The sequence below is a fragment of the Halichoeres trimaculatus genome, unplaced genomic scaffold (assembly GCF_033239565.1).
Source record: "Halichoeres trimaculatus isolate MK-OKI-2021-1 unplaced genomic scaffold, fHalTri1.1 fHalTri1_scaffold_19, whole genome shotgun sequence".
Classification (NCBI taxonomy): domain Eukaryota; kingdom Metazoa; phylum Chordata; class Actinopteri; order Labriformes; family Labridae; genus Halichoeres; species Halichoeres trimaculatus.
Window position 1 is genome coordinate 27142725 of NW_027437197.1, and position 10978 is coordinate 27153702.

Genomic DNA, 10978 nt, shown 5'->3' on the forward strand with positions numbered 1-10978 from the left:
TTTTTATCTACTCCTAATATGGTAAAATGAATTTACTTACATGAGAATGAGACATGCCTTCTTTTTTTTGATGAAAAACATCGTGCAAACAATGTAGCAGGTTAGCTCTCCACCACTACCTGTGCTCATCCTCCAAATGTCTTCCTCTGCGCGTTCATGTGTTTCAGGAGGCGTGGTTTCGGAGTAAGCCTGGAGGAAGGGGGTGGGGTTGCTTCGGTTGTATCGTTTGAAAATCCACTCAAGTGCTGCAGCTTTCTCAATCTGACCTACCCTACCTTTAAAATGTTTGGTGACAGCTTTGTTAAAATGTTTAGTGACTACATTTTAAGAATATTATCCCCTAATATTCTTCAGAATGCTCTGAGCAGGAAGTTTTCTTTAAGTTCCCAGAATCATCCTGGATAACATGTTGCAAACATTCTTGCAAAGCAAATATATTGCTTGGTGCATGTTGTGGAACACAGGTAGCCCATCTGTAGTGTGCAGGCATTGTGTGTCATGCAGCACACAAACAGACAATCTGGGCTGGTAGACAGACCCTAGCCCATCCTCTATAGCACAGACAACTGTTCGGTGTTGCATAGACAGTCAACCTGTGCTGTGAAGGGCAGACAAGCAGTCTGATGCATTGAGCTCATACAGCCTGTGCCCTCATGCTCAGCAAGGTCTCGTATCCCCAGTGTGCCCTCCTCACTAACAGTTACAAAATAGCATAACTGACTTTACCAAAACCAAAACAAACAAAAAAAAATGTAAAGGAGCAGTTTTTTTTAAGTCTGTTTATAGGAAATATTTTATTGAAAAGTATGAAAATTTAGGTTAGCTTGTAGGCAAGGTTAGACCTGCTTAAACCTTGTATTGAGTTCATCATAACTCAATTCAGTTTGGTGCAATCGCTTGCCTCAACTTCAAAACAGTACACTTTTTAATTAATAATCAAAGATAAGTAATTAAACTTGAGACCTTTTATTAAAGTATATATAACATTTCTATTGTATTTCATGTATTAACATTTTTATAACATACTTTGAATTTGCAGTAACAATATTTTTCCATTTTTAATAAATCATATCACAGGAATGTTCTAGAAAAATCATTCTGTAATCCGAGGCCTTAATAACATTCAAAGATTTTCCAGATGTCGGTTGCTAGTTACATTTGTAGAAACATGTTATAAAATTGGTTCTATTTCCTGAGGCCTTAATAACATCCCAGAATTGTTTTCAAATAGTTGCTTTCTCCCTTTGATGTCATGTAACATCGTGGGTACTTTTCATAGAAAATGTCCTTTCATTGATGCCTACAGAACATCCTTATAACATTTTTTGAATGTTGCTTTGAGTATTCTTCACTTGTTACTGGTTAACATTGTAGGAATATTTTACAGTGGAACATTTAATTTTATTCTTTTCTTCAAAAATGTCCCCAAAACATTCACAGAATGTTGCTCCCAAAACATTCTTCCTTTGTTCACAGTAAACATGATAAGACCATTACATCAATTATATCATCATCATAAAACATAGTTTGAACATTACATGAAAATGTTTCCTCGAAACCATAAGCATGGAATTTTTGTCAATGTTTTGGGACCGTTCTCTCCTAACTGGGTTTTTTAGATGTTTTAATTCAAGTGATTCCAAACAAGAGCTACCCTTTGGGTAACCTGTGCAAAAACATTAAAATCTTTGGGGTTTTTGGATGTTTTAACAAAAAAGAAAGAAAAGGAGCTTTAAGATCTCTTCAGACTCCTGAAGTCTATGATTCTTAAAACCCTCAGCATATCCAATCTTAAGAGCGCTCTAAAATAGCCTTAAATCTGGACTGTAAGTTCCACTTTGAGGGGGCTCCTAAAGAAAAAAACTCCCTGTGTGAAGACTTCTGTCATGATCAGCAATGTACACTTTCTGTGCAGATGTGTAGCTCATTCTATTGATCATCATCACTCTGCCAGTTACCTGTTCATTACCTGAATGGGTCCACTGCTTACAACCAATTTGCCGTTACTTGAGCTTCTCTTGTGGCCACTGGTCACCTGTAGTTGTCAAATTTGAAGTCTTTCAGTCAAAGCTGTACTTAATTACTATTCCTTAAATCTTGGCTGGGTAACTCTAATGTAGGAGGAAAAACTGCCAGAGAGCTGCACTCATGGGTGGCTTTTGTATCTGGGATGCTTTGTGCAGCTGCTTGCTTCTTCTAGCACCATCTTCTGGGTAAAGCACCAAATAACAAAATGGAATGTACCACACACTGTGCATTTTATACTGGTGCAGTGGTTGCACAGGCCTTACTTTTACGAAAGCTCTGGTATGCATCAAATTTGATGCAAAGGTAACACTTAAAGAGTGTGTTAGCGTCTTAGGCACATACTGACTCTGTAGAGTAAGATCACAGCAAACAGTTCACATGCAAACTGAAGTCCAAGAGAGTGATGGCTCATCATGGTAAACCACAACATTTGAGTTTAAACCCGTCCATGACCAGGCAAACATCTGAAACCTCACACAGAACAAAATACACAGGGTCAAAAACGCAAATTAAGAACTAAATCTAACAAAGCACACAGTTTCTAATCCATGATCAGACTGCTCCACCCAGCTGGTCTTGGTAAGGTAGTCTAAAGTTTGCTGTGAGTATCTCTAAAGATCACATTGGACCGACCCCCAACGTTTCACCATAACATCATCCTGCAGAAAAGGCAGGCAGACAGAAGAAAACACGTTAATTTTTCTCAACATCTGATATCAGAGATCTTTACACCAGGAGGTAACAACACACACATTCATCAACACGTGTTGCTGTCGGCCTTCCTGAGCATTGTTTGATGTCAGTTTTGGCAATTCTTTGATAGGGCCTACCACAGGTAGACAAAACCAAACCATTTTGCTGTTATGCAAATCAAACTAATTTAGTTGACAAAAGCTTCCCCTCGTCTGCACATTCTGCATCTCAACATAAACCACAACACAGCTGCAGCTGGCTGGGAGGCAAGCGACGCTAACAGCAATGGGGAAGGTAAGGAGCAGAGCCTATTTTTCAAAGATTTCCAGAGTTTTACAGCCAATAGGGCTTGAGTGGCTTCAGTCTTTGAGAGTTAGTTCACCAAGGTTTGTAACTATTTCCTTCCATCCAGATTGCATTCTATGAGGAAAAGTATTTTCATGGGCGGAGCTTCGCTAGCAGCAATGACTGCTCAGATCTTCGCTCATACTTCAGTCATTGCAACTCCATCAAGGTGGAAAGTGGCTGCTGGGTGTTGTATGATCATCCAAACTACACTGGAAACCAGTACATCCTGAGCCCTGGGGAGTACCCTGACCAATATCAGTGGATGGGATTTAGCGACAGCATTAAGTCCTGTCGCTACATCAAAAACGTAAGTTTCAAAACAACTTTGTGCTTTTAAGGACATAACAGAAGCTTGGAAAGTTTTCCTCAGCAATGATTGTACTGTGAGAATAATGTTTGTGCGTCTAAATGCACCAATGCATGGAACAGTTTGACAGATGAAAGACAAACTGGGTGGTAGTTGGAGTTGAATCTGGGACCTGACATGGTTTTGGGTTCATTATTTGCCGGGGGGTTTCCAGCCCCAGGAAAATACCGCTTGGTACACCAACCAAGCCGTTATCAGTCAGAGGCTGACAGAGAAAAAAGAGAGATAAAAGGCTCATGAGTTGGCAGCAGGGTGGTTTACGCCCATGCCCATGCCCATGCCCATGCCCATGAATTATTGCAGGAGACTAGGACAACAGCCAAGAAAGCCATTTGTGGAGCTGAACTTAAACAAAAAGAGAAAAGAGACCAAGCACAGGGAGATTTCATTGACCTCTGTTTCTCTACCAGGTCTATGGAAAGTCCTGGAAGATCAGATTCTACGACAAGCAGGACTTTGGAGGTCTGTCTGCAGAGTGTGCTGATGACTGCCCATCCGTGTATGATGCCTTGAAGGTTGAGGAGTTCTACTCCTGTGTGGTGATGGATGGCGCCTGGGTCCTGTACGAGCAGCCCAACTACCACGGGCACCAGTACTTCCTGGAACGTGGGGAATACCACAACTTCACAGACTGGGGTGCCACCTCCCCAGCTGCAGGATCTTTCCGCATGATCAGAGAGTTCTAGATCAACTGCGACCATCCTGATCCCTGCAGTTTTCAATAAGTCTAATGCTAGCTAAGGGCAGAACAGTCCGAAAAACACAAAGAGAAACACCTACAGGAACCTGAAGCCCAAGTTCAAAGCTTTGGATCCACAAAACTCTAAACTCATTTTTTAGCCAACAAGTTTCAACAGGTCACCGAAAGTCCCTTTAAGTGCCAGACAATAAGACTTTCAGCCTCTCATCTACCCTTCAAGCTGCCCCTATCAGAACTCCAAGGATCACACCTCAACAAATAAAAGCATTTCTTCCCCATTTAGTGGTGTCTGTTTCTTATTTCTTCAGCAGAGCTCCGTCTCTTTCGTTCACAGAGTCACTAAAAATCCTCATGTCATCCCTGATCTGAACACACAGCTCAAACTCTCTGTACTGGTCTCAGGCTGCTGCCTTTTACCTACTGTTTCTCCAAGTCCCCTAAGTACTCTCAAAATTGGCTCTCCATAAGCCTCCTCCACTGTTGTAATGCTCCACCACAGAGTTAACTGGATCATAAAAAGCATACAATGAACAGTGATAGTTTTTTGAAGCTATCCACAGATGGGGTTGAAGGGGAAGGATGATGTGGTTTCTCTGCTTTGAGGAGTATTAGAAACGTACTGAGGTCTATGATGTTCCTAAGAGCTAATTGTTTTTGGTCCTGCTGTAATTTTTAAAACAATAAACGCTGTGGTTTAACTTGGCCGATAACATATGGCCGGGTCACGTGACTCCAAATGCGTCTCTAGAGATCACTTTTCAAGACCATGCAAGTTAATATGGTACTTTATGCAACCTAATCATTTTTTTTTTTTTTTACTGATGATAGTTCATAAACAGGCTTGAAGAGACAGCTGACAGCACTGGAAGAAGTCTCCTTTATGTCTTGTCACTGTGCTGTAACCACAAACCATCATGATGTGTCTCTCTGACAATGTGAAGTCTTCCAGAAGAGGTCATCGTCTGAATGACGCCATGTATTGCTCTAGAACCTGAAGATATTGTTCAGCATTAATGGAGCCTTCACAGATGCTGGCTTTGAACTGTGAGCTGATAACAAGCTGAGTGCTCTAATTCAGAGCCAAGGACACGGCATCCATGGTTTCCAAAAAGAATGTCAGACTTGGATTCTTCAGACCATATAACAGTTTTACATTTCCCATCTGTACCTCTAAATGTCTGCTTTTAATGTTGTACTACCTGAGGGCCCAAAGATCTGGTCCATCCAGTTCTGGTCCTTGTCCCATCTGTTCTTTTAATGATTATTCTGGTTCTTCTATGGATGATGTGACAAAATTAGTGGATTTCATTTTACTCTCATGCTCTGTTAAGGTTGATGGAACACTCATTAGCATAAGTCGATACTTGTATCTGCAGGCTGTTGCTTTTATCAGTATTTTGATATTTACCTTTCATATTTGAAACTCCGAACTGCAGCAAAACAGTGAAATAAGTAAAACTACAATCTTAATGTTTGTATGTTTTGGGAGCAGTACTACCTGTGTCAGCAGTTTGTGGCTCACACAGGGTCAGGACATAAGATTGTGTAAATCAAACAGGGTCACAGCAGCGTTTGGCCTGAGCAGTTGTTCAGGCACTTGGCACTGCACAATAACCATTGTATGTAAACAGGCAATGCAGTGAGTAAGAACAATGGGCAGACTCTAGATGAGATCTGAACTGTAATAAAGGTTACACGCACTGCTACGCCTGCATTTGGTTTATTGTCTCTGCCATCTATAAAGAGTTCTGTGTTTGTTACAGCATCAGGAACATTAACTCAGAAAGATGGAGAGGGTGAGAATTTAACATTTCCTATCTATGCTCATACCAAAGGCTGTTTTTCTTTGGGTCTTCAATCCTGCTGCTTCTCTTTCAGATTGTGTTCTTTGAGGACCGGGACTACCGAGGGAAGTCCTACGACTGCAAAGGAGATTCAGCTGACCTGCACAGCTACATCCGACGATGCAACTCGGTCCGAGTCGAGGGTGGCTGGTGGTGTCTGTATGAGCGCAACAACTACATGGGCTACCAGTACGTCATTGGTCCAGGGGACTACAACGACTACCGCCGCTGGATGGGCTTCAATGACTGTGTCCGGTCCTGTAGGATCATTAAGACTGTAAGTCACCAAGCAGACTAGCAATTGATAAAACCCTCCATGTAGTCATCTTTGGATACAACTCAGTCTCTTTGTTCTGTTTGTGTTTCAGGCCAGAGGGCCATATAGGCTGAAGCTGTTTGACCGTCCAAACTTTGGGGGACAATCCTATGAGCTGACAGAAAACATGAGGTCTGTACCGGAAAAACTGCTCAGACAGGAAGTCCAGTCCTGTAGGGTCCTGGGGGGCTGCTGGGTTTTCTTTGAACATCCAAACTACTCTGGTCGGCAGTACCTGCTGGAGAAAGGGGACTACTCACACCCGTCTGAGTGGGGCGCTCTCAGGGCAGTGGTGGGCTCCATCAGAAGAATCATGTAGCTGCACGTGCTGAAGCAATGAAATAAATTGATTTAATGCTGTTTGATACTGACTGTGTGGAGTTTCTACCAGATGTTACTTCATCATTATCATAAAAAAGGGAAACGTATGAAAGAAAGTTACTCAGGTCTGGTCAACAGATCAATACACTTTGTTTCTCTGGTTTCTCTTTCTTTATCTGGTTCTGAGAATGAACAGTGATGAGTCTTTTAAAGTCCCCCAGAGTTTTTAAGAGCCTCTCCTGAAGCTTACCAACAGTCACACTCGCAAGGGCTTGACAGGCCAGTAGGGGGCAATGAAGTGTACTAAGTCATTGCGTCAAACACCAGAATAAAGTTGTGTGCATGCACATTGAGTGACTTCTTGAGTGAGCAGCAAACATAAACATCGGTCTATAGACTGTGCATGGAGTGATGCATTAAAAGCTATAAAGCATGTAATTTTTTTTATGATAATAAAGAACAGCAGAGTTTCTGTCTTTCTAAACATGCAATTAAACCTCACAGATGGAGGCAGAGAGTTTTTGTCAGATATGCATTACTGATATGAATACTTGGCACATGTGAAAGCAATTCAGCGTTTTCCAAAGCTTTTGCTTTTGCAGTCAGGTTTCAAAAATCTGCTCTACACATGGTTTAAATGCCAAAACTGATCTCCAAAACTGAACTCATCTGACTCCTGCCTTGCTGCTGCGTTTGCAAGTGTGAAAAATAACCATTAGATAGAAAAATCACATTACCCATAATAATAATAATAAAAATAATAATACATTACAGCCATTTTAATCAAAAGATCATAAAGTGCTACAGCTCAATAAAAACAAACAAACAAACAAAAGATAAGGGGGGGGGCAGGGGGCAGGGACTGGTAATTAAAACAATTTAAGAGCAACCTGCTGGAGTAGACAGATTTTAAAAGAATCATGGTGGCTAAAAGCTTTGCCAAAAAGAAATAGTTAAGCCCCTTAGATTCAGTCATTAGATTTTGGGGCCCTCGAGGTGTCAGGGAGGGGACTCCACAAGCCTGGGGCAGCAGCACAGAAAGCCCTATCTTGCATAGTCCTGAGTCTGGTTCTTGAGATATGGTCTGGTTTGCTTTGTAGGTCATTCAGAGGCAATGGTGTTTAACTTTAGTGTGTTTTAAATCTTTTAATGATATGAACTCCTCACGGGAGCTTTAACTGAATCACATCACTCCCACATCACAGCAAGACACAAATCCATTACCACATGTCTTTTAAGTATAATGGATAAGTGTCAAGTTTTTAAAAAGTAAAGGCTTTCTGCAAAACATGAAGTGCAATGAAACCTAAGCCACTGCACAGAGCAGCAACTTTTTGATCATCTGAACTGACAGAAATAAAATGTAAAAGAAAAACCCATTCTGTTTTAACTGTCTTCTTCTTTTATTCAACCATCTCTCTTACAGTAGGATCGATGAAGCGGTAAGTTTCGTTTTTCTTGTGCACAAAGCAGAGGAACTTTCTGATGGATGATGTTTTCCATCCGTTTGCACATGGAGCAGCTGATATAAGCACAGAATATTGAGCCTGTGCACAGCAGTTTGCCAGAGGGCGGTCAGCTGACTGAGGTGTGGATGTAGGCAGAGGGTGGAGCATGGCACGCTGAATACACCTGTCCTCTGCTGCACAGATGTTAAACCTGCACCACGACTCCATGTGGCCACAAGCCAACTTCACCCTCAGCCTCAGCCTCAGTATCAGCTGCACAGAGAACATTTAATGAATCAATAAAATCGTTTCTGGAATCAGGCTTTGGCAGATCCAAAGGTCAGCGGCTGCAGCAGTGAGTAAACACTGTGTAAAGCCCAGCTTCTCTCTAAAACAATTGCAGCATCAGCCTTTGTGCTCATATAAATGCTGAGGCTATTAAAATGACAATGATGAGCCTGGCAGGGCACCTCGGTGTGACCACATACTCTGTATATATAAATCTGAACCAGGCCGAGGAAAGATTGTGTGTTTGCAAGTTATCAGACGCTTATCAAAAGGCGGAGTGAGGCACAAACATGGACCGTGCAGGAAAGGTAGGAGATGGAAGATCGGACTTTGACTGCTTTTAAAGATAGGATGAACTTTTTAAAATGTAAGAGGCATCTGCAATTTGAAGAACAGCTCTCTCCTCGGCTCCATCAGGTCGAGACAGACTTTCTTCATCTGAACTGGAACCTTTAAGGAATCAGGACGTGCTTTAGATTCTGTTTTCATTATCTAGGTCAACTTTGTTTCAAAGTGCTGGGTGATGTTTGCTGCAGAACAGGTTTTGCATGATACCCTATCACTTTTGTTCAGGGTGTATTAAATTTCTCATCCTCTCTCTTCCTCCAGATCGTGTTTTACGAGGACAAGAACTTCCAGGGCCGCTACTACGAGTGCAGTAGCGACTGTCCAGAGCTCAACACCCACTTCAGCCGCTGTAACTCCATCCGTGTGGAAAGCGGGGCCTGGGTCCTGTATGAAAGGCCAAACTACCTGGGCTACCAGTACATCCTGATCCGCGGCGAGTACCCAGACTATCAGCGCTGGATGGGCTACAACGACAGCATCCGGTCCTGCAGGCTGGTAAGATATGTAAGTATTCAAGGAACACAGGAGAGGAGCCTCAGGGCTAGGAAGAAAGATGCCTTCAATTTATTTTTATTGGAAAGCAGATAAAGAATTCAATGTCTTTGCAGCTTCAGGGCTAAAAAACTTTATGGTGTACAACAAAAAACAGTTTGATAGTCAGATTTGAGGGAGGCTAACTCAGGCAGTGCAACTTTATAAGCAATGAAGTTTTTACAAATAAAACCAGAAGTCGTGCTTTTGCCAAGGGACTACTGAAGACCCAGGATGCTCTCTGTTTTCAGTAGTTCAGTTTATTAGGGTGTCAAAGTGTTACGTGCCTGTTTACTGCATAAAACTGAAGGTAAAGTTTCTAAAAGCTCCAATATTTCCATCTTTTCAGGTTACGAACATGAACAACACTAAAATTAACCCTGCTCTTTGTCTTTCAGGTCACCAGCTCCCCCGTAATCCGTATCTACGAACGTGCTGACTTCAGTGGTCAGATGTACGAGGGCACTGAGGACCTGAGCAACATCTCTGAGTACTGGCACTTCAACGAGGTCCACTCTGCTCAGGTGAAAGAAGGCGCCTGGGTCTTCTATGAGCTTCCAAACTACCGTGGCCGCCAGTACCTGCTGGAGAGAGGAGAGTACCGCCGCTACACTGAGTGGGCTGCCATGAACCCCAACGTGGGCTCCTTCCGCCGTGTTGTGAACTACTAGACTTGTCTGCCTTTGAGTGTGTGTGTGTGTGTGTTGAACTTTATAGTTGTTTGAAAATGAATAAATAAGATTGTGCAGATTACGTTCATCCCTATATGTTCTGCTTTTCTATTTGGTTGCTGTTTATCAGAAGAAGTGAAAACTACTAAAATGTTGTGCCAGCTACAATAACAATGCCTGAAGAGCTTTGAATAGATTATACTGAACATGTTTTGGCTTTTGGACACTGCAAAGATTTCAATGCTTTACAAAGAAGTGAATAAAGCTGCACCAACCAAAGAGATGCCTCTGAACTTTTTTTGTTTGTTTTACATCTGATGATTTTTGAAAGAATTATATTGATTACATTTTAAAAAGTCACAGTTTTTCTACTTTAAAGGCTTTCTTGACCTCTATAATGACCAAAGACCTTTGTACAAAAACTCTGTCGAGTCTTGAAAATGTACAAACTTTTCATCAGTATTTTCAAAGTTAGAAAAGAGTTTGAATGTTTCCTTGACAGAAATCTTAAAGCCAAAGTTGTGACATTTTTTAACTGCTCCTTCAGGGTGGTAAACAATGACCACAGAGTGAACACAGAGAATGTGTGCAGAAAGTGCGAGACATGACAAAGATCCCGAGTCACCAAACACAGAAGAACAGAGAAAAAGAAAAAGAGCTGCTGATGAAACAGAATAAAAAGAAAAATACAGAATAAAAAAAATGTGAATAAAAAAAATAATTTAACTCATTCAACAATCACAGTGTATGTGTTTGTGTGCAGCATAAGTGCTTCTGCAACTATCACCAAGTTGAACATTCTAAGAGGTTCTAACTTTATCAAACACAGAATTTGCTGACAGATTTGTGTTAGGGTTCAGTGCAGTTTCTAGCCTTATTCAAATGTTGCATGCTGAAATGAAATCATAACCTGCTCTGTAGATTTGTCCTGAAGTACTTGTTCCATTTTCATTTTGAGTGCATTAAATACACGAGTTGTGAGCATGGGTCTTAACATATCCTCCACACTGAAAACAGAAACACTGGGTCAAGCTCTTCCCAAGTGGGACGCTACTACAAACTGCATAAATTCATT

The 10978-nt window shown here is 41.6% G+C and overlaps 3 protein-coding genes across 3 annotated transcripts; all 3 read left to right on the plus strand.

Moving 5' to 3' along the window:
* The first annotated feature begins 3006 nt into the window (after positions 1-3006).
* On the plus strand, positions 3007-4122 carry LOC141808886 (gamma-crystallin M2-like). The gene is made up of 3 exons (XM_074695654.1): positions 3007-3015; positions 3134-3376; positions 3847-4122. Exons 1-3 carry the CDS (start codon positions 3007-3009, stop codon positions 4120-4122), a joined length of 528 nt encoding a protein of 175 aa, XP_074551755.1.
* A 1648-nt stretch (positions 4123-5770) lies between these two features.
* Positions 5771-6615, plus strand: LOC141808689 (gamma-crystallin S-1-like). Its single transcript, XM_074695363.1, has 3 exons — positions 5771-5775; positions 5972-6257; positions 6349-6615. Exons 1-3 carry the CDS (start codon positions 5771-5773, stop codon positions 6613-6615), a joined length of 558 nt encoding a protein of 185 aa, XP_074551464.1.
* A 1990-nt stretch (positions 6616-8605) lies between these two features.
* Positions 8606-9914, plus strand: LOC141808278 (gamma-crystallin B-like). The gene is made up of 3 exons (XM_074694794.1): positions 8606-8661; positions 8963-9205; positions 9631-9914. Exons 1-3 carry the CDS (start codon positions 8644-8646, stop codon positions 9901-9903), a joined length of 534 nt encoding a protein of 177 aa, XP_074550895.1. The 5' UTR covers positions 8606-8643; the 3' UTR covers positions 9904-9914.
* Positions 9915-10978: the final 1064 nt, after the last annotated feature.

Excerpts from the sequence above, each read along its gene's own strand:
- LOC141808689 (XM_074695363.1), top strand. Across the intron at positions 6,258-6,348 it reads CCTGTAGGATCATTAAGACT|GCCAGAGGGCCATATAGGCT; the intron begins GTAAGTCACCAA and ends TTTGTGTTTCAG.
- LOC141808278 (XM_074694794.1), top strand. Across the intron at positions 9,206-9,630 it reads CCTGCAGGCTGGTAAGATAT|GTCACCAGCTCCCCCGTAAT; the intron begins GTAAGTATTCAA and ends TTTGTCTTTCAG.
- LOC141808886 (XM_074695654.1), top strand. Across the intron at positions 3,377-3,846 it reads CCTGTCGCTACATCAAAAAC|GTCTATGGAAAGTCCTGGAA; the intron begins GTAAGTTTCAAA and ends TTTCTCTACCAG.